This window comes from Leguminivora glycinivorella, chromosome 22 (assembly GCF_023078275.1).
Source record: "Leguminivora glycinivorella isolate SPB_JAAS2020 chromosome 22, LegGlyc_1.1, whole genome shotgun sequence".
NCBI lineage: Eukaryota > Metazoa > Arthropoda > Insecta > Lepidoptera > Tortricidae > Leguminivora > Leguminivora glycinivorella.
The window spans coordinates 2,685,392-2,711,572 of record NC_062992.1 but is presented as its reverse complement, the minus strand read 5'-3'; the positions used below and the strand labels follow the sequence as shown (position 1 = coordinate 2,711,572).

The window sequence follows — 26,181 nt, the reverse complement described above, 5'->3', positions numbered from 1 at the left end:
TTAGTTTACGAACATATCCCAACCCCATTGGTCAAGATGGCCGCCGAACAGATCGAGGAAGAACTCAGGTCTATGGAGAACACTATAAACGAGATGTTCCAGGACGCGCAAGCGTTTAAGAAGGGACGATCCCCCCCCCAGGCTTCTGATCAACAGAAACGGTGATTTGTTCACTTCTATTCGGAAAAACATGATTTCTCTTGTTGTTTTTTGAAAAAAATTGTTGAAATTTCTTTCTTGTGCCTAACCAAGGATCACCAAATCTGCTTTTTCAGAGGCTCATATCCCCGTAGCCCGTAGGGTGTACATTGTCTAGTAATTCTGTAGCGATTTTGATGTACCTTAGTAGATACAGATACAGTCAAAGCAGTATTAAGTCTCAACCTTGGCTTTACAAAAATAAATACCTATACCTTACTTCTTATGCTTGTTATTCCAGCGTCCAACAAATCCACGACCGTTGGCTGAACGCGCGACAAGCGTTCACCGGCCGCCTGCTGCCGCGTCTGTCGTCCGTGCGCCTCCCCGTGCAACAAACAACTGTCCGCAGAGAAACGCGCACTGTACTGGAGACTAGAGTCCATGATGCGGACCCGCTGTTCCAACAACTTCAGGATGCGACCAAGTGGTGCAAGGACCGACTGGTAAGTTATCTATGTCACTGGTTTAGTAGTCTTGTCACTACTGTCGTCCAAGAGACAGTTTGCAGAAGAGGTGTAAAGGTAGCTTGGTGAGGTTATATCGCTGGGTTCAGTAAAGGAACAACTGTCGTCCGTGCGGCTCCCCGTGCAACAAACTACTGTCCGCAGAGAGACGCGCACTGTACTGGAGACTAGAGTCCATGACGCAGACCCGCTGTTCCAGCAACTTCAGGATGCTACCAAGTGGTGCAAGGACCGACTGGTAAGTTATCTATGGCACTGGTTTAGTAGTCTTGTCCCTACTATCGTCCAAGTGCCAGTGTCTAGAAGAGGTGTAAAGGTAGCTTGGTGAGGTTACATCGCTGGTTCAGTAAAGGAGCAACTGTCGTCCGTGCGACACAACCGTTCGTTGAGAGACACGCACTGTACTGGAGACTAGAGTCCATGACGCGGACCCGCTGTTCCAGCAACTTCAGGATGCTACCAAGTGGTGCAAGGACCGACTGGTAAGTTATCTATGTCACTGGTTTAGTAGTCTTGTCACTACTGTCGTCCAAGTGCCAGTTTGCAGAAGAGGTGTAAAGGTAGCTTGGTGAGGTTATATCGCTGGTTCAGTAAAGGAGCGACTGTCGTCCGTGCGACTCTCCGTGCAACAAACTACCGTTCGTCGAGAGACGCGCACTGTACTGGAGACTAGAGTCCATGACGCAGAACCACTGTTCCAGCAACTGCAGGATGCTACAATGTGGTGCAAGGACCGATTGGTAAACTAACTAAACTGATTTAGTATAATTTTCGTAATAGGTGTTCTTGCGGGCTACCTGCTCAACCGATCACTACTGTTCGTCGAGAGACGCGCACCGTATTAAATCGTTAAACATAGGCCGCTGGCAGCCGTAGAGCTCAAGAATGGTCACGTTTTTTCATTTGTAGTCTGCCTCTTTTGCACTCATAGGATGATCAATTGATCATATATGTGACAGCTTCTCTTTCACACACTTCAGCCGTCTTTAAGCGTAAGTGAAATGATAGGGTCTGTGATTACAACTGCCCCTAACTTTTTCTTACATTGTCACCATCTGCAACCTGGTAACATCATCAAATCAAAATTTTAATTCCTAATTGTTTTGGCATTGCAGAAGAAACTCCACGAAGCCGAGTACGGATCCGACCTACCAGGAGTGCAGCATGAGCTGGACAAGCACCAACGCGAGCACAAGACCATCGATCAATTCCACTCCAAGGTATGTTCTAAAGCAAGACAGAGTCCCAAATTCTGAAGTCCAGCATCGTTCGGCTATATGGGAAGGAGGCTCTACTAATGCAGCGACAGCTAAGGTGGTGTGGGCATGTCCTTCGTATGGATGACCGCCGCTTGCTTAAAACTGTATTCTACTCTGAATTGGTAGAAGGCAAGCAAGCGGAAGCACGGCGGTCAGGATGACAAGGATGTGCTCAAACGACACCTGAACGCCTGTATATCCAGAGCGTTGGGAGGAGCTTGCTACAGACAGGCCATCTTGGCAATCTACCATCTTTAACAGTGTTAAATCGTTTGAGGAAAACCGCCTCATGACGTTACCAAACGCCAACAACACAAAGAAAGACCAAAGCCCTCCTACGTGTATACTTACAATACGCTGGCCAACTCTATTGTAACGCCTGCAAAAGGGTCTTTAAGACCAAGTTCGGCCTGGCCAGCCACATAAGAGCCCATAACAGGCAAAATCATTCATAATCTGTTGAGGTCGCCCTCATGGAAACCGATGAGGAGGACTATGTTTTAAACCATACTCAATAGTTCATTTCACATCTCTCAACCTTCAATCTCCTTTCGTTATCCCGGCATATGCCACGGCTCTTGGGAGCTTGGAGTCCGCTTTGACAACTAATATAATAAATATCTGGGCGACCGAGCTTCGCTCGGTTCTATTTTAATATATCACGTCTTTAGATAAAAAAAAACTCTTACAAATACAAAAACAAAAAAAAGACAAAAAACAAAAACTTAATTTCTGGCCGGGATTCGAAACCCTGACACCTACGATATATTTGCGTACATTAGACCGACCTTGTACGACTGAGCTAAGCGGAATCGATGTGCGCGCGGCGAAATTAACGACCATATTTTACGTTTACTAACGCGAAAGAAAAACTCATGAAAACTCGAAAATTCGCGTTTTCCGGGATCTAAGGCTACGCTAGATCGATTTTTCACCCCCGAAAACCCCCACATAACAAATTTTAGCGAAATCGTGAGAGCAGTTTCCGAGATCGTCGGTATATATAAATAAATAAATAAATATACAAGAATTGCTCGTTTAAAAGTATAAGATTTTACGAAAGCGACTGCCATCTGACCTTCCAACCCGTAGCATAACTAGGCCTTATTGGGATTATTCCGGTTTCCTCACGATGTTTTCCTTCACCGAATAGCATAGAAAGTATCCATGACTCAAGAACCTGTGTACTTCGTACAGTATGGCCACTCCCGCTCCCCGCTGAAAGTACTGCCCACCCCCTCTCGGTTACCTAACAGTTACACGCCTGTCAAAAACGCGAACAGTCGACAAGCATGGCACGCGTTCACCTACACGAGCTTAGAATCTGTGCTAGGAACGCGCTTCTTTCACATATTTGATCGCCAGTGTCCGAGATGTGGTACTAGGCCAGACCGGTCGTTATTATTTCGGTGTGTGTATAATCATTCTAATCAACATGACAATGTATTCAGGTGGAGCAATGCGTGCACAACCGCGCCAACTTCTCTGGCGAAGAGCTGACGCTTTATAACCAACATCTGAACCAGCTGCAGAAGCTGTATGCTGAGCTGCTTTCTACCAGCACTAAACGGTAATTATCAAGTATTTTGTGTACCATTTCTTTTAGTTTTTATATTAAAGGAAAGCATGGAAAAATATACGCTTCCGGCGGGACTCGAACCCGCATCAGCAGCAGTATTGGCGGCCGCTCTTAACCAATTGATCTTTCCATTCCTTTGCTTATGCACAATTGCACTGCACACACACCTTTTTTTTTTTGAGTGACCATTTTTTTTTGTAATAGTAGATAATAAAGCCAATAAAGTAAGAAACCTCCTAGATCACATGTAATTGTCGGCCGAGGTTATCCGAGATCAAAAACATGTGATCTGAGGCTTTCTTATACTACTTTTCTGTTGGACGGGCCCGGAAAGTAACTTCGTTTAGCGCAGCGGCTTGAAATTTAACGCTTTCCGGACGGAAAACAGAATATAAAGTTCGTTGTGAACGAGAAATAGTATCGAAAACATAAAGATGATTTTACAGCAATTCCCGTTAAGTTTGTACATTTGGATCACGTCTCCGATTTGGATAAAAATTGGTAGAAAATCATAGACTTATGATGCTGAACAAGATCCACTAGGTTTCCCAAAATGTCCTAGGTTGATTGTATGAAACTTTCCTTTTTTGTTACCGAAAATGTATAGAAATCTGGTAACAAAAAAGGAAGGTTTCATACAAACTACATAGGACATTTTGGGAAACCTAGTGGATCTTGCTCAGCATCATGGACTTATCAGCCTACCAATTTTTATCAAAATCGGAGACGTGATCCAAATGTACGAGTACAAACTTAACGGGAATTGCTCATTAATGCTTTGGCATATGCTTTTTATCTCTTTCTCTCTGAGAATCTCGCAAACGGATCGAAAGAGAGATATCCGAGAGAATGGATCGTGTCAGAGTTATTTAGACTTAATTAGACGAGCCACACATGTTCGAGTCTCACGGGAGTTTTATAGTTATAACATTATTTCTTTTGTTTGAAAAATCTTGTGAAAACACAAAACAGGCTAAAAACTGTATTTAAATTACATTGACTTGTACACAATAACAAAGTTACGAATATGTTCACAGCATGTCAGACCTGGACGCGCTGCAAGAATTCCTGCAAAGCGCAACAGCGGAGCTCAACTGGCTTAACGAGAAGGAGCAAGTCGAACTGGCGCGCGACTGGGCAGACCCGCACATCAACCTGCCCGCCGTCCAGCATTATTATGAGGTACAATACAATACAATACAATACAATAGCCGGGACAAAATGGGGTTGCCGGCCGAAGACATAGACGGACGAGCGAAGCGTAGCCGGATAGGTCTGAGGATTAGGGATGATGATTGTTATCATTTGTGTTAACTTGTTATTTGACAAATGAGCATGTATTCTTAGATCAAATTAAACTATTTTCTCATAGAAAATATTTTAACTTGTATTTTGTTAGGAGGTCGAACTAGTTTCGGTTCTACCTCAGAGATGGCGGGGGGCGCCAAGCTCTCGGTAATTGTGTCATATATTTGAAAATTTCGACCCTTGCTTTCGTGTACCGATGGCCGAGTGGTTGAGGCATCCGTCCGGTTAACGGAGTACGCTGGTTCGAATCCAGCTTGGAACACTTGGAGGCATTGGTATTTTTTTCTTTATATATGACATTTATTTTATGTTTAAATGAGCATGTACTTAAATATCATACCGTCGAAGATGAAGCATGGTTGCCTAGCTATATAGTCTTCTCATTTCTCATAATGAATGAAATTATAAATAGATTGGAATGAAATTCATGTCCCATTTTAATTAATTTATATTACCTATTATGGTAATATTTGTAGAAATTAAATTAGTGTCCAGTGATTTCGTAGATCTTAGCGTTCACTTGCAGAAGCTCAAAGCTAAAAATGCATAATAGTTTCCGATAGTATTTTCTCGGAACCGATCGTATTTTGTCGTGCTAGTTCGGTCAACGTACTTCTTGTACTGAGATTGACTGAAATAGCATGATACGTTCGTGAGTGTTCGTAAAAATACGAAGGACAAACATATGTACTTGTAGTCAATGTAGTTTATTCATACTAGTTTCAAGCTACCCTTTACTGGTGGCCTGTTTCACCACAGTGTAAATTTTATTGTCGCCCGACAGTGACACTTGCGGTTCATTGCTTGTTTAAACAAGGAAATATTGACGCTGAATAACTATGTTATTGATCGACCCAGAAATAAGCACAGTCAGTGTCAAGCGTCAATATTACTGTGGTGAAGTACGACACTGGTTTTTTGTAACTGAGCGCTAAATGAGGAGGCACACTCAAAGGTTATGACAGATGGCGCCACCCTATTAGTCCATACGTGACAGCGAGAAGATGATATGTTTTTCTCTCTGTCATATATGAATGACAGTGACATGCCTAGACACTTGCAGAGGCGCCGCCTGGCGGGATAATATGTCAGTGTGCGTCCTCATTGTATGAACGTGCATAAAACGATGTTGTTGTACGATTTATTTGAACTATGTTTACGAAATTCCGTTTTCAATCCTTGCAAGCATTCCTTTGGAGACGATAGCGAGGTTTGTTCTTTGTTTTCATTTAATTTACTCCTATTTTGCCTTTTTAGTTTACGCTTGTTATCGCTTGAAGAAACTTGTTATGCAGATATTGAAAAGTATCTTCGAAAATGTATCGAAACATGTCGAGCGTTTTCCGACTAATTTAACGCAAATGATTAAATATTTTTCATCACACCAACTGGTAACAAAAACTAACGAGAAAGTTACATTTTATCCACAAGAGGGCAAAGTAATTTCAAGCAAAATTTAACTTATGTCAAAAGGGTCAATACAAATGAGGTATCTCCACATCCCTTCCCTTCAATTATCTCCACTTCAAAAATCACGTCGATTCGTCGCTCCGTTTTGCCGTGAAAGGCGGACAAACAAACAGACACACACACTTTTCCGTTTATAATATTAGTATGGATTGTTACCCAGATCTGAATGTAATTCGTTTTGCAGCAACTGATGTCGTCGCTCGAGAAGAGAGAGTTGCAATTCAGTAACGTGATCGACCGCGGGGAGGCGCTGATCGCGCAACACCACCCGGCCACCAAAACTATTGAGGCGCACCTGCAGGTACAGTGCACGGTCCAGTCAAGTTATAGTGTAACTGGCTTTTGCCCGCAGCTTCGCTCGCGTAAGAAAGAAACAAAAAGTAGCCTATCGTCACTACTTTTAAAAAAACTTGTATCTTCGTCTGTCAATGAAAAGAAAATTGTAGTAAGTGTGCATGGAATGCATATAGACTTACTGCGTTTTAACTTTGAGAAGCAGCGTGAGATACGAGATTTTTTAAAAGTAGTGACGCTATATCACTCTCCGTCCCTTCAAATATCTCCACTTAAAAAATCACGTCAATACGTCGCTCCGTTTTGCCGTGAAAGACGGAAACACAAACAGACACACATATTTTCCCATTTATAATATTAGTATGGATTTGGAATGCTACTTTAAGGTTAGTTACGTTAGAAAGTGTATCCTCTTGGAAGAGAAACGCATGAGGCGCCACCAGCAGGCCTCCTACACCTGCCGTGTGCATGGTTGCGGGATTCTTTCTAGAAGGGCTTATACAGCCAAGAATGCAAGTGTCGTTTGCATGCTGCTCTATCAGCTGTCAGAGATGTAATTATTAGGAAGTGCTTGACTTTACCACAAGAAGAGTTAAACTTTTAATTTTACTATGCTAAACCAGTCGTCTAGCATTGCTTTCGGCTGGAAACCGCAAAATGCAAGCTGTGGCCCCGGGCGCCCTGTCCACTCATGGAAGCGGTCCGTCGAGAATGAGCTACGAGCGGCTGGTCTGAGCTGGAGCGACGCCACGAGGGTCGCTGAAGATAGAAAGGCGTGGCGCGAGCTTGTGAAGGCCCTTTGCACCTCTGGGGTGCCTTAGGACTAACAACAACAACAAACTAAAGGACTACTTTAAGACGCCACGCCCGTCGTGCGCGATCTGTTGTCCTGAACTTTGGGCCTTATTCCCGCCATCAATTATCAAAGTCGCTTTCTCGTCCTCAGACATGAGTGCTCGCAGCGGATAGACTCGATGCACACCCCCCCCCCCCCCCCTATAACTTTTGAACCATATGTTTAAAAAATATGAAAAAAATCACAAAAGTAGAACTTTATAAAGACTTTCTAGGAAAATTATTTTAGTTTTAGTTTATTAGGTTAGTGTTTAGTATTAGTTTTCAGTAGTTTTTAAGAAAAATACGGGAAACTACGGAACCCTACACTGAGCGTGGCCCGACACGCTCTAGGCCGGTTTTTTACGTTATTTTTTGGCTGGAAATGGCATATGAATAACCTCTCTGTCTGTTAACAGGTGATGCAATCGCAATGGGCGTGGGTGCTGCAGCTGACGCTGTGTCTCGAGACGCATCTGAAGCACACCACTCACTACCACAACTTCTTCGAAGAGGTCAAGGAAGCTGAGAAATGGATACAGAAGTAAGTTTTCATACACGTATTATAATTATATTTTTTGTTCATATGACACATCAACAATTCTGACGTAAGATTAAATAAATAATATAAAAATTTTACCTTCCAATAAAATTATTATTATTTTGCCTGGTATATCCGAGGTCTTTATAGAGAGAGTACGTCGTAGACGTCGCATCGGACCGATAGATGGCGCCATCGTTCGTTGTAAGTCGCTCCGGCGTCACACCGCCGCGATGTTGGTAGTCCCGTTTTTCCCCACCTGCAACATAAGGCTCCTCGCGCCCCGACCCGCCACCAGTCACCCTCATTGTTGAGGAGAAGTGCCGACGGTATATTAAGCCTACCAGGAAGGCATCACTCAGACCTCGGATATACCAGGCAAAATAATAATAATTTTATTGGAAGGTAAAATTTTTATATTATTTGTGCCGTTTGTATATCCGAGGTCTTTATAGAGACCTGTTTATTATCTCCTGGTGGCGAGTCAGCTGGCGCGCAACTCGCGCAAGCCTTTGGTAGCCCTATTGGCATAGCATAGAAGAATAAGTGAATCAGTTGTTAAACCGATTTGACAGATGTATCAGTCGAAATCGCCTTCGATCCGCGAATATCTCGGTGCCAGAAACGCCTAAAGAGATTTTCGTGATGACGTTTAGCTTTAGTCAGCGAATAGTTAGAGAAATGACATTATTATACATCGCAGATCAAAACCAAAAAAGACGTAGGCGAGGTTGACTTGAACAAGATACAAAAACTTTAGATACACTATTATTATTAACAGAGACGTTATTTTATCAGGTTATAAACCCAATTTCAGACACAAAGTGTGGAAATTAACTGTAAAAGTAGTGTAACTATCTGTACTGTAGCAGGGTAACGTAATTGATACTGCTTTTGTCAACCCTTCGTAAAAATTATCAAAATCAATATTAGCTTTGATATGACTATTTAAAGTCCAACGTTTTACGTCCATATCAAACACAGAAAAAGGTCATCACTCACGCGCCCAAGGGCTATTTGTTACAATACTGGTATTTTCGATCAGACTATTTCGCGTCAAGCGAGCGCGGTTGCAAGCGAGACTCCTGAACTCTGAACTCTTTTTAGTGAGGGCATTTGAGGATACTGATCGCTCGGTAAAACTAGCCTAGAAGATGAAAAGTACGAGCGCTGTCGATTGCTACTACACTGGACGGAGGTATCAGTCGATTTCTTCAAGTCAGTCATTGACTCTTAGGGTAATCCATTACCTAATCCAAAACCCGATGCGACGGATTTCTACTTCGTGCAATGAAGGTCGACAGCGTAGACTGAGAGGTGACGGCCGTGTCGCATCGCTGGTGGTTGCTGAACACGTCGTGGTAGCAGGTCAAGGGATGAATTAAAACACCGCCACACATGCGCGCTTTGAGAGCGTAGGCGGAGCGCAATAATGGCGGTGCACCGCACAAACGCTGGCGTTGCGCCCAGTGGGCGCTAGCGGGAACTAACGAGCGCGGATTGCGAGCGCAACGCGCGCGGGACGCGAGCGGAATGCGCGCGCATTCAGCGCGCTGATAGCGTAGCGTTAGCGAAGCGGAATGCGCTTTATGTGTGGCGGAGGCTTAATACGTACCGTTGTACGGCGTAATGCAGGGCTCTCGCAGACGAAGAGGTACGATGACGGGCGAAGCAGAAGAAGGCGAGGTCACCGAAGGTCACTTGGCTCCCAGGGGGTGCATACTGACCTCGTACGACAGTCTGTTGGAGTCAGCAGTTACTGTCGTAGTTACTCGTAACAGAAGAGATGTAGTCCTGCCATCGTACAGCATAACATAACATACAACCGAACTGTGCATAGCATATAGTGCTATGCGAACCTTAATCCGGCTGCATGTCACTTCAGTCGCCAGCGCCACCGCCTGTTGAAGATTATTTTCCATCGGAAGAGCTTTACGTCGTACAATGTTACGATTATTGAAGGTCTTATCGGGCTGCAGATGCAAGCAAAACAGGAGCGATTGGCCTACAGCTATCGGCAGCTGTACGAGGTAATGCTGGAAACTGCAGCGGTGCAACCTTCCTCTGTAGACTACGAAAGTTGTGAAATTGATGAAATCAGGTTCTACGATCGAATCAAGCACTATATTAATTCAGTATAGTCGAGCCAGATGATAACTACTGAAGTCCTCCTGAGCATAGAGTATATTGAATAGTATCTCCTGAGTTCCTGGCCCCTTTCGCTTTGAGCTGGAACCTCAAGTTCACTAAGGCGAAGCGGGTTTATTTTTGCCAATTTGTTTATTAGAGGCTCGGCGAACAAGTTCATCTCTCGAATGGACAGGGGGCGCCACAAGCCTCCGGGAAATCTTCGTGTACTTGGAACCACCGCGGCCAGATTACCGATCGGTTTTGGTGTCCGCCCGGTAAACAGACGCACGCTCAGGATGCAGGACGCTGGCTCGAATTCAGATCTGGACATTCTGAAAGAGATTTTTTTTTTATTCCGCAAACCTTTACGATGTCTTTGACCTACACAATGAGCGATGTACAGGAACCACAGGGTCGTCTCGCGAGGCGCCTCTCCGATTAGATAGCTCGCGAACATCATCAGGACACCCTCGCAGCAGTGCGGCTCCTCGTCCGGTTATTGACGTCTTACCTCGTTCAACTATGGGTGGCCAAGCCACGTTAGGACGTAGCATCTTTAGAATTTATCTGTTCTCACTTCGGCGACGGAGGAGTCCTTGGTCAAAATAGAGTGTAAATACTGTCAAAGTACTTCACGGGAACTGGAAAGAGAAGAGTGGATACCATAGTGTACGGGATGTCAGCTGATAGCGGCGCCCGGCGTCACATTGGAGGGTAGTATCAGCCTGTTCAGCAACAGAGTCTGCAACGATACCGTAGCAGACGGAGCCTGGATAGTCGTGGTCGTGGCACCATTGTAGCGGAAGACAGTGTTCGCGGTGAGCGTGACATCAGGCGCGACGGCAGCCGCCGACGTTGGCGTGGCGGCCAGCGACACCAAGGGAGCACATCAGCAATCTTACCAGCTTGTCACTGCAGCAGAAGGTGTTACGTTCGGCGGTGAGATTGAGACGGCCGTCGTCAGCTCGAAAGGCGTCTTCGATGCCCCTGTCGCGTCACGCAGTATCGTGCTCGGTGGCCCTCTCGAGGTCGCCGCCGTCAGCGCGGGAGGCACCGGCGCCAGCGTGGCAGTCGGCTACATCGGTGAACAGCATCGACAGAGTTCGCGGCGTCGTCACGGCAAACGCGGCAGGAAAATTAGCGACGCCTTCGCGGCAGCCGCAGTATTGCGCTCGGTGGCGCGATGAAGGTCGCCGCGTCTGCAATCTTACCTCGTGCGATCGAGGCGACATCAAGGCGCCAGCATCAGCGTGGCGGCCGACGACACCGGTGGAAAACTTCAAGTAGCTTGCGGCGTTGTCACGGCAGACGCAGCAGAAGGATTGCGACGCCTGTGCAGCGGTTAACAGTATTACGCTCCGCATCACCACTGAGGCGCCAGCATAAGCGTGGCGGCCAGCAATACTGGTGGACAGCTTCGGCAGGGTCGCGGCGTTGTCACGACAGATGAACGCTCTACATCACCATCGAGGCGCCAGCATAAGCGTGGCGGCCAGCGATACTGGTGGACAGCTTCAGCAGGATCGCGGCGTTGTCACGGCAGATGAGCGCGCTCGCGCTGCATTACCATCGAGGCGCCAGCATAAGCGTGGCGGCCAGCGATACTGGTGGCCAGCGATACTGGTGGACAGCTTCAGCAGGATCACGGCGTTGTCACGGCAGATGAGCTCGCTGCATCACCATCGAGGCGCCGGCATAAGCGTGGCGGCCAGCGATACTGGTGGACAGCTTCAGCGGAATCGCGGCGTTGTCACGGCAGACGAACGCTCTGCATCACCATCGAGGCGCCAGCATAAGCGTGGCGGCCAGCGATATTGGTGGACAGCTTCAGCAAGCTCGCGGCGTTGTCAAGGCAGACGCACGCTCTGCATCACCATCGAGGCGCCAGCGTAAGCGTGGCGGCCAGCGATACTGGTGGACAGCTTCAGCAGGATCACGGCGTTGTCACGGCAGATGAGCTCGCTGCATCACCATCGAGGCGCCGGCATAAGCGTGGCGGCCAGCGATACTGGTGGACAGCTTCAGCGGAATCGCGGCGTTGTCACGGCAGACGAACGCTCTGCATCACCATCGAGGCGCCAGCATAAGCGTGGCGGCCAGCGATATTGGTGGACAGCTTCAGCAAGCTCGCGGCGTTGTCAAGGCAGACGCACGCTCTGCATCACCATCGAGGCGCCAGCGTAAGCGTGGCGGCCAGCGATACTGGTGGACAGCTTCAGCAGGATCGCGGCGTTGTCACGGCAGACGAACGCTCTGCATCACCATCGAGGCGCTAGCATAAGCGTGGCGGCCAGCGATATTGGTGGACAGCTTCAGCAGACTCGCGGCGTAGGTGGCTGCGCTGGTAGCCTGCGTATTGACGACTGATCACTAACGGCGCTCAACCCTTCGTAAAAATTCGTGTCGGGGCAGCAGCAGACATACTTACAGCGTCGCACGCGACGCCTATGCGGCGGCCACAACGTTGTTCGGCGGCACCGCAGAGATGGCCATCGTTAACGAGGAGGCAACTTCTACGCAACCTCGGCGGCGCCGACGCGGCGGACAACACTGCCGCGGTCAGCGGCGCTATCGCAGCGCTACAGTAAGTTTCGGCGCCGACACGTGGCTTGGGGCCTCCGCACCGAATCGGAAACCGAACATGTTCTTTCTAAATTAATATGAATCTGCTCACCCATTCGTCGGAGAAATTCAAACCTCCTCGGAGCGCGGTATTCCTCCACCGCGCCCGCCGCCGCCGCCGCCGCCGCAGCCCGCAGGTCGCGCAGCCCGCGGTCGCGAAGCACGTGGTCCCCGGAGCACGTGGTCCCCGGCGGAGCAACTTACCTACGTTACCGCTTATATTCTCGCGCGAAACTTTTAATACGCGGATAACACTTCCTACTTTAGTCTCGGAAATGCGAATAGTTTAAAAAAGAAAACTGATTAACGGTAACGATTTTGCAGCATGGAACTTTCTTACAAAAAAGTGGGTAGAATCATAAAGCACCGCTCGTTCATTTCTATCGTGAGAACCCCGAAAGACGAATAATGATCGCTAGCGAGGCATAATATATCTCATTATTCAAGACGAACGAGCGTAAATTAAAAGGGAAGAAAGAATTGACGGATGAATTGAAAAATTTCATAATTCCGAAATTTTATAAGCCACTTTTTAAATAAAAACACGAATAATTCTGGTTTGACCAGAAGTAACGAGGAAATAGAAACTAAAAGATTAATTTCGAGACACCATGCTGTAAAAATGTTCGAACGGAATACGCGACAACCGGTCACTTCGGCGTTCGACGAAACAATGAGGGTGGCTGGTGGCGGGTCGGGGCGCGAGGAGCCTTATATTGCAGGTGGGGAAAACGGGACTACCAACATCGCGGCGGTGTGACGCCGGAGCGACTTACAACGAACGATGGCGCCATCTATCGGTCCGATGCGACGTCTACGACGTACTCTCTCTATAAAGACCTCGGATATACAAACGGCACAAATAATATAGGTCTTTTTACACAGATTGAGTAGTCCCACGGTAAGCTCAAGAAGGCTTTTATTGTGGGTACTCAGATAATGATAATGATAAATTGAAATAGAATATATCTTAAGATTTATTCTACTATAACTAATCTTTTTCTTCCTCAGACGCGAAGAAGCTCTAAACTCAACGTTCTCCCAGTCCGAATTCACCCTCGACCAAGGCGAGCGTCTACTCAAAGGCATGCAGGAACTCCGCGAGGAGCTCAACTCTCACGGCAGTGTGGTGTCGCGATTGGTCGAAGAGGCTCAATCTGTGCGGCCGGTCAAGCAAAGGAGGGCGCCGATTACAAGGCCGCTGAGGGCTGAGACTGTGTGCGCTTACAAACATGCCAATGTAAGTAAAATTCTTAGAAAAAAATAGGATTTAAGGTCCTCAAGATTCGTGCAAGAGTTGAACTCATAAGATAGTGTCTTGGCTGGTCGAAGAGGCTCAATCTGTGAGGCCGGTCAAGCAAAGGAAGGCGCCGATTACAAGGCCGCTTAGGGCTGAGACTATGTGCGCTTACAAACCTGCTAATGTAAGTAGAATGAGAGCTGTTTAAAGAAAAAAATAGGATTTAAGTTACTTAAGAAGCACGCAAAAGTGTCTCGGTTGTTCGAATAAGCTCAATCGGTCAAGAAACAAGAGATCCTATTGTTAGGCCACTTTGGGACGAGAGTGTTGTGTCTTTTGGCAGTCAAAGTAACAACGTATATTGACAGGGTCGCCATGTATGACCAAGCTTATGGGCATTTTCAGAATTTGGGACACCCCAATTAGCGAAAGTTGTTAACAAAAATTAACTCGCTGTCAGTTTTGTGACGACAGTTAAGCATAAAATCTGTCTAAAAATTTACTTTTTTCACATTTTGAAGGTAGATTATCGCTTAAAGTTTATGTTATTAACACAAAATCAATATTTTAATAGAAATTTCATGCTTAATTATCGTCACGAAACTGACAGTGAGTTAATTTTTGTTAACAACTTTCGCTAATTGGGGGGTCCCAAATTATGAAAATTCCCTTATACAAATTGAATTGAAGATAACCTACAGATTTTTTTAAACTGTTTATATCTATGCTTACCGTAACCTTTTTTCTGTCAGATCGCGATCGAGAAAGGCTCAGCCGTCACAGTGGTGGACAACAGTGGTCGTTCCCGCTGGCTGGTCCGTCTCGGCGGCGCGGGCACCGAAGTGCAACTGCCCGGCGCCGTGGTAGCGCTACCACCGCCATGCGCGCTCGCTGCTGAAGCTGCGCAGAGATTGCGCAACGCTTATGATAGGGTAAGTTCCCTGGGTGCCCCAGATGCATTCAAAATCCGAATAAAATTGGTTATCCAATGAAATGTCAAATTATTGGGCTCAATCCGTCAACAAACTGTTCTTAGTTTTGCGAAATAGTATTAGTAAAACGTTGTAAGTTTCTTCTTATAAATTTGTTTTTTATCATGCAGAAACGTCTGCGATCGATATTACATATTTTCCTTTAATTTAAAAATATGTTTCTTGTAATAATTAAATAAATTTATAATGTGTTTATATTGTTTTGTAAGTGTTATTTTTATTTTACTTTTATACTCATATTGTACAAAACCTAACTTAAGAAGGAAGATAAATAAAGGAAAAAATAAATAATAAATAGCGCACGATGGCACATTATAGTCAAAAATTGCTCGGTTCGACCTAATTTCACTCGCATCTGCATGTGCCGTAAGTATTTTTGAGACAGGATTAAAAGGATAAAATTGTATGTTAAAATAGTATCCTATCGTTATTTATGTAAAAATAATATGTAATTGTATGTACGTTAACATATTATATGTCTATATGGTTTTGATTGATATTTCAAAATTGGTCTCTTAATGCACCGCCTACAATCTTCTCTGCTTTGCCCAAAGATTGACTGGTAGAGCCTCATGGCATTAAGTTCGCCTTTCGTACATTAAGTTGTTCTCTTGTGCAATAAAGTTTAAATAACTAAATAAAATTGAACTCAATATGACATTTGATGTTTTTTTTACATAGTCATCATATTCATAAAATATTGCCTGATATAAAAATATTATACACCAGTACAGTATTATTAATATGATGTTTATGAACGCAGGTGATCCAGCTGTGGCAGAGGAAACAACTGCGCATGCGTCAGAACATGATCTTCGCCACCATCAAGGTGGTCAAGGGCTGGGACTTCCCGCAGGTAACTTATTTGTGATATTACAGTTTTATTTATAATGTAACGTGTTCCTGGTAATTCTTCGAAATAGGCCTTACAAAGTACACTAATTAGGTCCGAACTGCACCACTTTGAGGCGAAAACGCAAACTTTTTTAACTGTAATAAAATTTTCATGGCAATTAGAACGGGATATTTTGCAGGTTTCTTATTGGACATAGAATGAAGAAAAAATTTTGATAGTCTCTGCATTCTGCAAGGGTTAAGCAAATGTCATAATTCATCTAAGTTTGATGTTAAAAGAACATATGCACCGGCGAAACTGTCAAAATCATTGCCAACATATCTTGGTTATGGTAGTTCCATAGAATATGTCTACTTCGGTTTTATATTTAATGATTACTATTTTGTAATCCTATGCAAACCTCAAACTAGTGCATTTTGTGTGTCGACGTCTGTTCATCGTTATTGAACGTTACGTACGTAGCTGCGCTTATGTTACATCGAGCACAGCTAAAAGTTTACAAGTGGTCGCCGTTCGCTAGTGTCGGCGCTCGCTGGACCTTAAGGTCTACTCATAATTGAATTATGTTTATCCCTGGTTCTAACTAGTAATATTTGTATCAGTTCGTGGCAATGGGCGCGGAGCAGCGTCAGGCCATCCGTCGCGCGTTAAACGAAGACGCCGAGAAGTTGCTAGGCGAGGGCGATCCCGCCGACCCGCAGCTTCGGCGCCTGCGCCGAGAGATCGATGACGTCAACCGACTCTTCGACGAGTTCGAGCGACGGGCTAGGGCTGAAGGTATGTTACACACACACACACAGAGAGATAGCCTAGTACAGCAGATTCAAGCCATAAGTCGCGCGTTGAACGCGTGCGTCGGGCTTCACCCGATACATTAAGTGTGAGGTCGCCGATGGCGCCCGGCTATGGTCCGCGTGTTGCCCCGACTGCTTAAGTATGAGGGCTTTGGACCGCGTGCGTCGGGCTTCACACAAACAGACAACCTAGTGTATGTAGCACAGTATAGCAAAGCCCACGCCATCCGGCGTGCACTGAATGAAGACACCACTGAAAGTATAGGTTAAAATTCAGAAATCACCAGAGTTATAGCCTACACAAATTGACAGAATTCTCCGCGCGAAATACCAAATTCCGTGTCATTCAACCTAGTAAATACGTGATCTGAATTCGCACTAAAAAAGCTACGATACGATACTCGTAAATACATTTTTTTTTTTAATTTGCCGCTTTTGTTACTGACAGATTATGTGACTATACTAGAGTGTTATCTAGTTATTATGACATGCTAATATTTTCAACGTAATAATTTGATGAATAATGCCATTTCAAATCTGTTTGCTTTTTTTTTTTTTTTTTAATACTACGTCGGTGGCAAACAAGCTTACGGCCCGCCTGATGTAAAGCGGTCACCGTAACCTATGGACGCCTGCAACTCAAACAGTGTCACATGCGCGTTGCCACCCCATTAGAAACTTGTACATTCCCTTTTGCTGTGTTAAGTACACAGCAAAAAGGAGTGTACAGTTCCAAGGAGGGTTCGGGTTGCCGACGACTCAAAGGACAATTAATAGACGGAACAAGTTAGTTCCGTAAGTCCTCCTGTCATCAGCACACCGCACCCTCGTTGAGCTCTGGCAGCCTTACTCACCGACAGGAACACAACACTATGAGTAGGGTCTAGTGCTATTTGGCTGCGGTCTTCTGTAAGACGGAGGTACTACCCCAGTTGGGCTCTGCTCTAGATTCGAGCGAGACGATATCCGCTGTGCTGTGCCCTACCACACAAAGCGGAATATCATCCGCTATGCCCTACCTCCTACAAAGTACCTGTTTGCTTACGAATGTGTCAATCAAAATCTTACATTGATATTTGATTCATTTGACCTTTCAAGTCACTGAATAATTTATTCATTCACGTTTATACTCAAACAAAGCATCATTGAAGAAAGTCTTTACGATAATTTCAGTACTGATACTTGTAATAAACAGTATTTGAGAGATAATTGAATTGAGACTGGTGCAATTAATCAATTTTGTTACTAAGCCGCTCACCAATTGAATAATTGCAGGACAATTGGTTTGTTTTCTTACCATATTTAGGGCACAACTGTCGTTAAAGACCTTGAGTTTTTATGGCCGAAAATTATAGTGTTAATTACTTCCAGTGAGTACAAGACATTAAGTTAGCGATTTTCTGCTGTTTGTCCGTTAGTAAGTAAGTAAGTAAGTAAGTTTATTTGCGAAGAATAAGTACTACTTAGTAGTAGTAGTATCTTAGTACTTTTAACTTATAATTTATTTAGATTTATTTATTTATTTAATTTTGGACGATCTCGGAAACCGCTCTAACATGTGGGGGTTTTGGGGGTGAAAATCGGTCTAACTTATCATATGTCCAGGAAAACGCCCTTTTCGGGTTTTATGTTTTTCTTTGCCATCTCGTGTGCTAGTTGTCTGTTAAGACAGAATTCTTTCGGTCGATGTAAGTACTATTTATTGAAACACTAGATGGCGAAAATCAAGGCTAAAACGAATAGAAAAAAAAATACGAGTTAGGCTTAGAAGCGGGCTATCATTTTTGAACTAGATGGCGACACATGTCAAGCATACGAAACAGAAAGGGAAGCTCTTTGCCCAGATATTAGTTTAAGAACAAACTTCTTGGTCACCCTACAGCGGGGCAAATCTCGATCTGAGTACAGGTCAAATGTAACTGGTCCATTTTTTCCATGTTTTGAGTGTTTGCATTATTAAATTAAATAGTGTCCACCGGTTATATATGGTAGGCGTGTTCAGTGGATACATGTAGAATCAACATCATAGTGTAATAATAGCCCAAAAATGGATCAGTTGGGCTATTAGAAAAGAGAAGAAAAGAAATTTAGGCTATTAAGAAAACTATACCTGACTTACGTCTATTTTTAATTAAAAAAAATTGTCAAAATACTCATACTAAACTATTCATAGTCAGTGGCTTCTAATAGGTTTTTAAACGGTCTTTAAATTCAATATCGTTCTCCTTTATTATTGATCTGTCAAATACAGTGTACTATTAACTTGGACGTCCGGCCTTATTCCGTATGGGCGGTACAGTCGCGTGCGATAGTGACTGATAGCGTAATTACTGTGTGGGTGGATGCACCTTAATGTTTTACTTTAGTCTTGATACTTGCCTATCTTGTTTTGTAACTATGTATAGATATTGGACAATATTCAGAACTGTCAGAAGTATAAAATAAAAACTTTATTTAAAAAAAAAGTAGTATGCTAATTATGCTATCAGGTGATGGGGGGGAGAAGGGGTCAATGGACATTGGACACCCGAAACACCAGAAGGGTCATATCAGTCATATTACAATAACAGGGGGTTACCATGACGTACTAAAGACGTTCAGTTTAGGTTGAGAGAAAGGGACACAGCTATAGCAGTTGCATAGCTCCGTCCCTCTCTCTCAACCTAAACTGAACGGCTTTAGCACGTCATGGTAACCCCCCTGTTTTCAACTCACAGCAACAAAAACAATTTTATTTTCTTTCAACCAATTTACTGCCAAGAGTGGGTGGCACTGAAAGTTACAATTTCATATGGTCTGCCTACCCCGTTTGGGAATAGAGGCGTGAGTTTATGAATGCATGTATGATATAGGTTAGTCATAAAGACTCTACATCTTAAAAACAATTTGATTAATTTTGAAAACGTCACATTCTTTCTTACAAGTATCAAGCTGTCCAATTGTATATCCATCAATGTTGAGGTCACAAACTCACAAACATCAGTAGCGCAACTGTCCTACGGGAGCGATTAGTTCGTACTACGGGAACGAGTCTGATCGGCGCTGGACGCGTTCTTTCGAAACTAGTGCCGTTCGTTGAAGTAACGCCCTTTTAGTGGTTGAAAAGTAGTGCGAGTTGAGCTATTGATATTTGTGTTTATGTGTTATTAAATTTTTTAAGCAGTGAATTTATATAGGTAATAGTTTTACTAGAAAAAGCACGAAATTCATTTTTATATGGCTATTTTTTTAATTTGCCTTTTTTATAGTGACGGAAATAGCTTGACAGACTATATGTTTGTAATTTACAATGTTTAAATAATAATTTACAATTGTATATTGAAACTATCGAAAGTGATGAAAACGACATTTTGTGCCATATTGTGTTAGCAATAGAGGACGTTAAAAATGAAGAAGATAAAACAAATGTTCTCGAGGGGAAAAGATGGTAATTATTTAAAAATTGATTCTACATCTATCCACGACCATGTATGGTCGTAACATGCTAATATGTTAACTTGCTCCAAACGAACTCAGTCAAAACGTCTAGGTAGTCCGCCCTTACTCATAACAATATTAGATTTGGGGCAATAAAGACCTAACCACAACATTAAAACATATTTTTAAATTAAAGGAAAAATGGAAAAATTCACACCTCCGGCAGGACTCGAACCTGCGACCTTTGGCCTTGCCGGGGCCTTGCAGGTTCGAGTCCTGCCGGAGGTGTGAATTTTTCCATTTTTCCTTTAATTTAAAAATATGTAATATCGCTCGCAGACGTTTCTGCATGATAAAAAACAAATTCACAACATTAAAATTTTGAAGAAAACCCCCAACATGGCTAAGAACACTCCCGACTAATTCAGCTTTCAAACAAAAAAAAACTAAATCTAAATCGGTTCATCCGTTCGGGATCTAACGATGCCACAGATAAACACACACAGAAACAGACACGTCAAACTTATAACACCCCGTCGTTTTTGCGTCGGGGGTTAATTAAAAGACACAGCGATTTATTTATAAGAGTTGAAATATAATCCATACTAATATTATAAATGTGAAAATATGTGTGTCTGTTTGTTTGTCCGTCTTTCACGGCAAAACAAGCGAGAAATTGTCGTGATTTTTTAAGTGGAGATAGTTGAAGGGATGGAGAGTGACATAGGCTACTTTTTGTCTCTTTCTAACGCGAGCGAAGCCGCAGGCAAAAGCTATTAGCAATATAAATACGACTAGTAAGGCAAGGTGTGTGTTGACGACCGGTCTGGCGCAGTCGGTAGTGACCCTGCCTGCTGCGCCGCGGTCCCGGGTTCGAATCCCGGTAAGGGTATTTATTTGTGTGATGAGCACAGATATTTGTTCCTGAGTCATGGATGTTTTCTATGTATATAAGTATTTATATATTATATATATCGTTGTCTGAGTACCCACAACACAAGCCTTCTTGAGCTTACCGTGGGCATCAGTCAATCTGTGTAAGAATGTCCTATAATATTTATTTATTTATTATTTATTTATTCATAGCTCATAGTCATAGGGACTAAAGTAAAGCTTGCAGCATCCGCGCGTCAATTTTTGTTTTGATTACTTCAAGAATAGTTTAAATGATAAATTAATAATACTGACTTATTATCACCGGTATTCGTGAAATGTTTTTTCTGGCACGAGCTGTCTACCTGTGCCAGCTTTGATTTTTATCTAATTATAGAAATGATTAAATTTGTTATTACCATTAGCAGCTTTACAAACGAGAGTATACTTTTTGTACGTCGCCATTGAGGAATAACTTTCATTGCTTTATATAGGAAATCCATCATAACGACAGCCTATTATTGATCCTTCTGGATATCAGACGGGATCAGCTAAAAGCCCGTTGTATCAAGGATGCTGGCGACGTTTCCTCGGTGTGACGCAATGGTGATACGTTTTGCGACTAAGTCCAGCTCTTTGGTCACCAGTCACGTTTACCTATATTTTCTTAGTAATTTTTAGTTTTTAAAACGTAATTTTTTTGCCCGTGTGGTGACGGGTTAAGAATTTCACCACCCCCTTTCTTCCCGTGGGTGTCGTAGAAGGCGAATGTGGGATATGGGTTAAATTGTGGCGTAAGCGAGAGGCTGGCAACCTGTCACTGCAATGTCACAGTTTCGTTTTCTGTCAACCCCTTATTTGCCCAGAGTGGCACTGAAACTTGAGTATTTTTATGTGCTCTGCCTACCCCTTCATGGGATACAGGCGTGATTGTATGTATGTATATATGTAGTTTTATTAAATTTCAATACCTATAAGCTGCCAGTTATCTTTTTGAAATGAGGTACCTACAAATGACAAGTACAACAAAATTGTACTTAAAATTCCTCGGAACGGGACGAAAAGCTTACTCCTTCTGTGACAGATGCGGTCGCCAGACTGTCGTACCAATTAAATTTGACAACAATTTAAATAATGCAATTACATCGACGCGATATTGACCTTCAGCGTGTTTTCAACAGAGGTCAGGTTATTGTGGCCCTCGTACCATCACCGTTATATATAGGCAGTGAGTAACGTAGGAATGGATCTATGAGTGCAATCATGACAAATGAGTGAGATGTTATCGTACGCCTTGTTGACCTAGGATGGCAACTTATGACGAGTTGACGACGTAAGGAAAACGGATGTTAAGATTCTCCAAAGTAGCCCATGGCTTGATGATGTTAATTTCAGTATTGAGTTTTGCTTTCACTGTGCTCATATAGTGAAAACTTTAAAATCTGCTGAGAAAATAGGCAGTGACAGACGGACTGACAGACGCACGAGTTATCTTACAAGGGCTCCGTTTTTCCATTTTGAGGTACAGTGAGCTGCTAAAGGGAATGGCGAATTTATCAATGAATAATTTCTCCATGATACGCAGCCCACTATACGCAACGCTAAGGACTATATCGTCACTACTTTTAAAAAACTTGTATCTTCGTCTGTCAATGAAAAGAAAATTGTAGTAAGTATGTATGGAATGCATATAAACTTACTGCGTTTTAACTTTGAGGAACAGCGTGAGATACGAGATTTTTTAAAGTAGTGACGATATGCTTCCTTAGTTTTCACTCGCTGTGGCGTGGTCTACCCATCTATCTGAGAAAATTAGCAAAACTCAAGGGCTAGCACATGTTTGGCGCTAGAGTATGTAGCCGCGACATATTTTTTTTAATTGTACCAATGACATAAAGACCGGTAGTCTATGTATCTCGCGCCAATCATGCGCTAACCCTGCAGCAAATATTCTTTTAAAACAACAGAGATAACAACACTTAAGAAAATTGTGCCTAGCCTTCGAGACTAATTCGACGTCTCTTTGACCCTAGTAAAAATCAACAAAACCAAAACACGTCTAATGATAACGACTTGAGAATAAGAGGGCGCCTACACGGGTGACATCACGGTTGTCATTGCTCAATTGCAAGGGCAATTTTAGGTGTCGGACGATCGGCACGTAGGTGACCGTCTGACGAAAACATTTCCTGTGTACGAAATAAACAGTTTAGGAAAATATTGATTTAATTTGAAACTAACACGATTTTGACTCTCAGTGCTAATCGCGTAACACTTACCTAGTGCGTTTTCACATTATCTGATCCAATATCGGATGTCGGACCGATATCCCATACGTTACAGGCGCCATCTTGGATTTTTTCTATTGTAATCCTTCCGACACGGGGAAACCGATAATCGGCTATACGAGCGGATGCCCGACAGTCGGGTTCTTGGTAGCGAAAGCTTATATTTGGAACAATGTTTCGGACGTTAGGTACATTACGTCGGTCACATGTAGACTAAATATTGGAATACTTCAGATTTTTATTACAATTTTTTTGCAAAAACGAAAGTTGCATCATGGTCATAATGAAAATACTTTGCTACTTTTACAATCTGTGATAAGCCGTTATACTTACTTGCGTATATTCCTGGTTTACATGCAAACAATGTTACCAACCTTCAACCGGAAAAATAAATACGCAAATACTTACTAAATATAAGAAACTCACATCAAAAACACAAAAATACTCGATACGTTTTTCACTTCTCTTCTGGCGCCGTAGCCGAATGGCATTTCTGCGACGCGAAACGAAAACGAAACGCCCCGAAAGGTAGTCTGGCTCATAGCTGGGCATTAACTCGTTAATCCGTTAATCGTTAATTAACGAAGTTAACATTTCGATTAACGGATTAACTTTTAAGTTAACTTGAAAAAATGTTAACGGACTCGTTAACTTCCGTTAAATTTCTCCGAGTCCGTTAATCGTTAATCTAGTAGGGCACAGGCGCCATCTGCGCTGCGAAAAACACGTTCTGAACGCTACTATAAAAGCCCGAAGTACGGCAAATCCTATGATTTGCCGGTAAATCCTAGGTTTTACCGATGTCGATTGCTAAAAGTCCGAAATATTACCTAAAAAAGTATTCTTCACGTGGATTTGCTTTTACTAACTTTGATTCGGTGAATCCTAAGCTTTACCATGGCGACTGTTGTAGTGATAGGGCAGCAAAATCGAGCCCTATTTACGACCACATTCGCTTCCCTAGCCTCTACCGCCCAAAGTGCCACAACAGTCCCGTCACCGCCAGCATCTCTCCTGACACAGCTCTTGGCAGTAGCTCAGGCGATCACTGCCTTCCACGTGCAGCCTAGAGTTCAATAGGCTAGCTGTACTTCGTTCGGCCTTTTACAGAAATATAAAACGTTATAGTGGATACTGATGCAACTAAATATTTAAAGAAAAGTTCATTTATTTTCACGTGTTAACGGATTAACGATTAACTTTAACTTACGTTAAATTTGTCGAAATGTATCGCTTTAACGATTAACGAAGTTAACTTTTTTAGTAACGGATTAACGATTAACGAAGTTAACTATTTGATTAACGGTGCCCAGCTATGGTCTGGCTCTGTCGCGCCAATACGCAAGAGCGATAGAGATAGATTTCTACGAGCGTTTCGTTTCGTGAGCGTTTGTGCCTTTCGGCATATAAGACGACGACTGACAACGAAATTATCTATTCCATATCCAAAATATTCATTTGATTTTTAAGTATTTGCATGGATTTTCTCAAAGTAACGCCTGATTCCATCGATTACTTGTATACCTTATCAGTAGTTACATAGTTACGATTATGCGTATAGATACGTATACCTCTACAATAACGTTGCTATCGAAACCAAAACCCAATATACCTCTAGTTCGAGTATTTGCAATCAGCCGTCAAACATTTAGAAACAAGATGTTTTAAATTCATTCAAATAAAAAAGAGCTTAGGTTATTTCAAACATTGAGAAACCTAAAAGGATATCTTAGTTTGACATCATTCAGTTTAAAATGATTCTGATGTTGGGCGGCAATTTTTAGTCTTACGTCTAGTCAACTGTTCACAAGACCGGATCACTTACACAGTCGAAATGTTTCAGAGAGTAGTGACAGTGTTTAGGACGAGAAGTTTTGAACGCACTTGGTGTATCTATAAGCTGTCAGGTGACTTGTACAGTTGCAAAGTATATTATTTACGACCGGTCTGGCGCAGTCGGTAGTGACCCTGCCTGCTGCGCCGCGGTCCCGGGTTCGAATCCCGGTAAGGGCATTTATTAGTGTGATGAGCACAGATATTAGTTCCTGAGTCACGGATGTTTTCTATGTATATAAGTATTTATATATTATATATATCGTTGTCTGAGTACCCACAGCACAAGCCTTCTTGAGCTTACCGTGGGCCTCAGTCAATCTGTGTAAGAATGTCCTATAATATTTATTTATTTATTTATTTTTATTTATTTAGGTATTACAGTGTAGGTAGTGAATTAATTGTAGTGATATCGAACATTTAAAATAATTATAGTTAATGAAAAGTACTATCATAAATCATGTTTATCAGAGTATTTACATATAATTGTAAGCCTTACCGGTTAATACCTACGTGCGTATATATTGTATCTTTGTATCTTATATGCTATAATTTTACCTCATGGTACATATGTATTGTAAACAACTTGGTTGAATAAACCTCTAAAACAAATCTCCTTTCCAGAGGAGAGCAAGAATGCCGCACGCATCTTCACAGAACAATCATCCTCACTACTTGAACGGCTCGAAGTTCTGGAGCGTCAGCTGCACGAGCGCATCGCGAGCCACATCCCGCGAGACCTGGATTCGCTAGAGCACTTAGTTCTCCAGCATAAGGACTGGGAGAGCTCTGTTCTCGCGCTCACCAGCCACGTTGAGGAGGTCCAGGCCACCTTCAGAGGTGAGTACAGCTACAGACATCGCAAGACCTGAACTCTCGAGCACTTATTCTCCAGTACAATCACTGGGAGAGCTCAGTGCTCGCGCTCTAGCCACGTCGAGGAGGTGCAGTGCAGGCCACCTTCAGAAGTGAGTGTAACAGCTGGACACAGCTACAGACATCGCAAGACCTGGACTCTCTCGAGCACAAGGACTGGGAGAGTTCCGTGCTCGCGCTCACCAGCCATGTCGAAGAGGTGCAGGCCACCTACAGCGGTGAGTACTACTTCCTCGAGCACCTAGTTCTCCAGCATGAAGACTAGAAGAGCTCGGTTTTCGCGCTCACCAGCTACGTCAGAAGTGCGTAA

The 26,181-nt window shown here is 43.4% G+C and overlaps 1 protein-coding gene across 1 annotated transcript in view; it reads left to right on the top strand.

The window, feature by feature from the left end:
• LOC125238071 (microtubule-actin cross-linking factor 1-like) overlaps positions 1-26,181 on the top strand; it is a 340,128-nt gene that overhangs the window by 161,140 nt on the left and 152,807 nt on the right. The window contains exons 12-22 of the mRNA XM_048145360.1: positions 440-644; positions 1,781-1,885; positions 3,376-3,494; positions 4,541-4,685; positions 6,466-6,582; positions 7,829-7,953; positions 13,714-13,942; positions 14,695-14,874; positions 15,698-15,790; positions 16,393-16,567; positions 25,620-25,835. Of these exons, the coding sequence (XP_048001317.1) occupies positions 440-644; positions 1,781-1,885; positions 3,376-3,494; positions 4,541-4,685; positions 6,466-6,582; positions 7,829-7,953; positions 13,714-13,942; positions 14,695-14,874; positions 15,698-15,790; positions 16,393-16,567; positions 25,620-25,835 (1,709 nt within the window). The remainder of the gene's footprint in view (positions 1-439; positions 645-1,780; positions 1,886-3,375; positions 3,495-4,540; positions 4,686-6,465; positions 6,583-7,828; positions 7,954-13,713; positions 13,943-14,694; positions 14,875-15,697; positions 15,791-16,392; positions 16,568-25,619; positions 25,836-26,181) is intronic.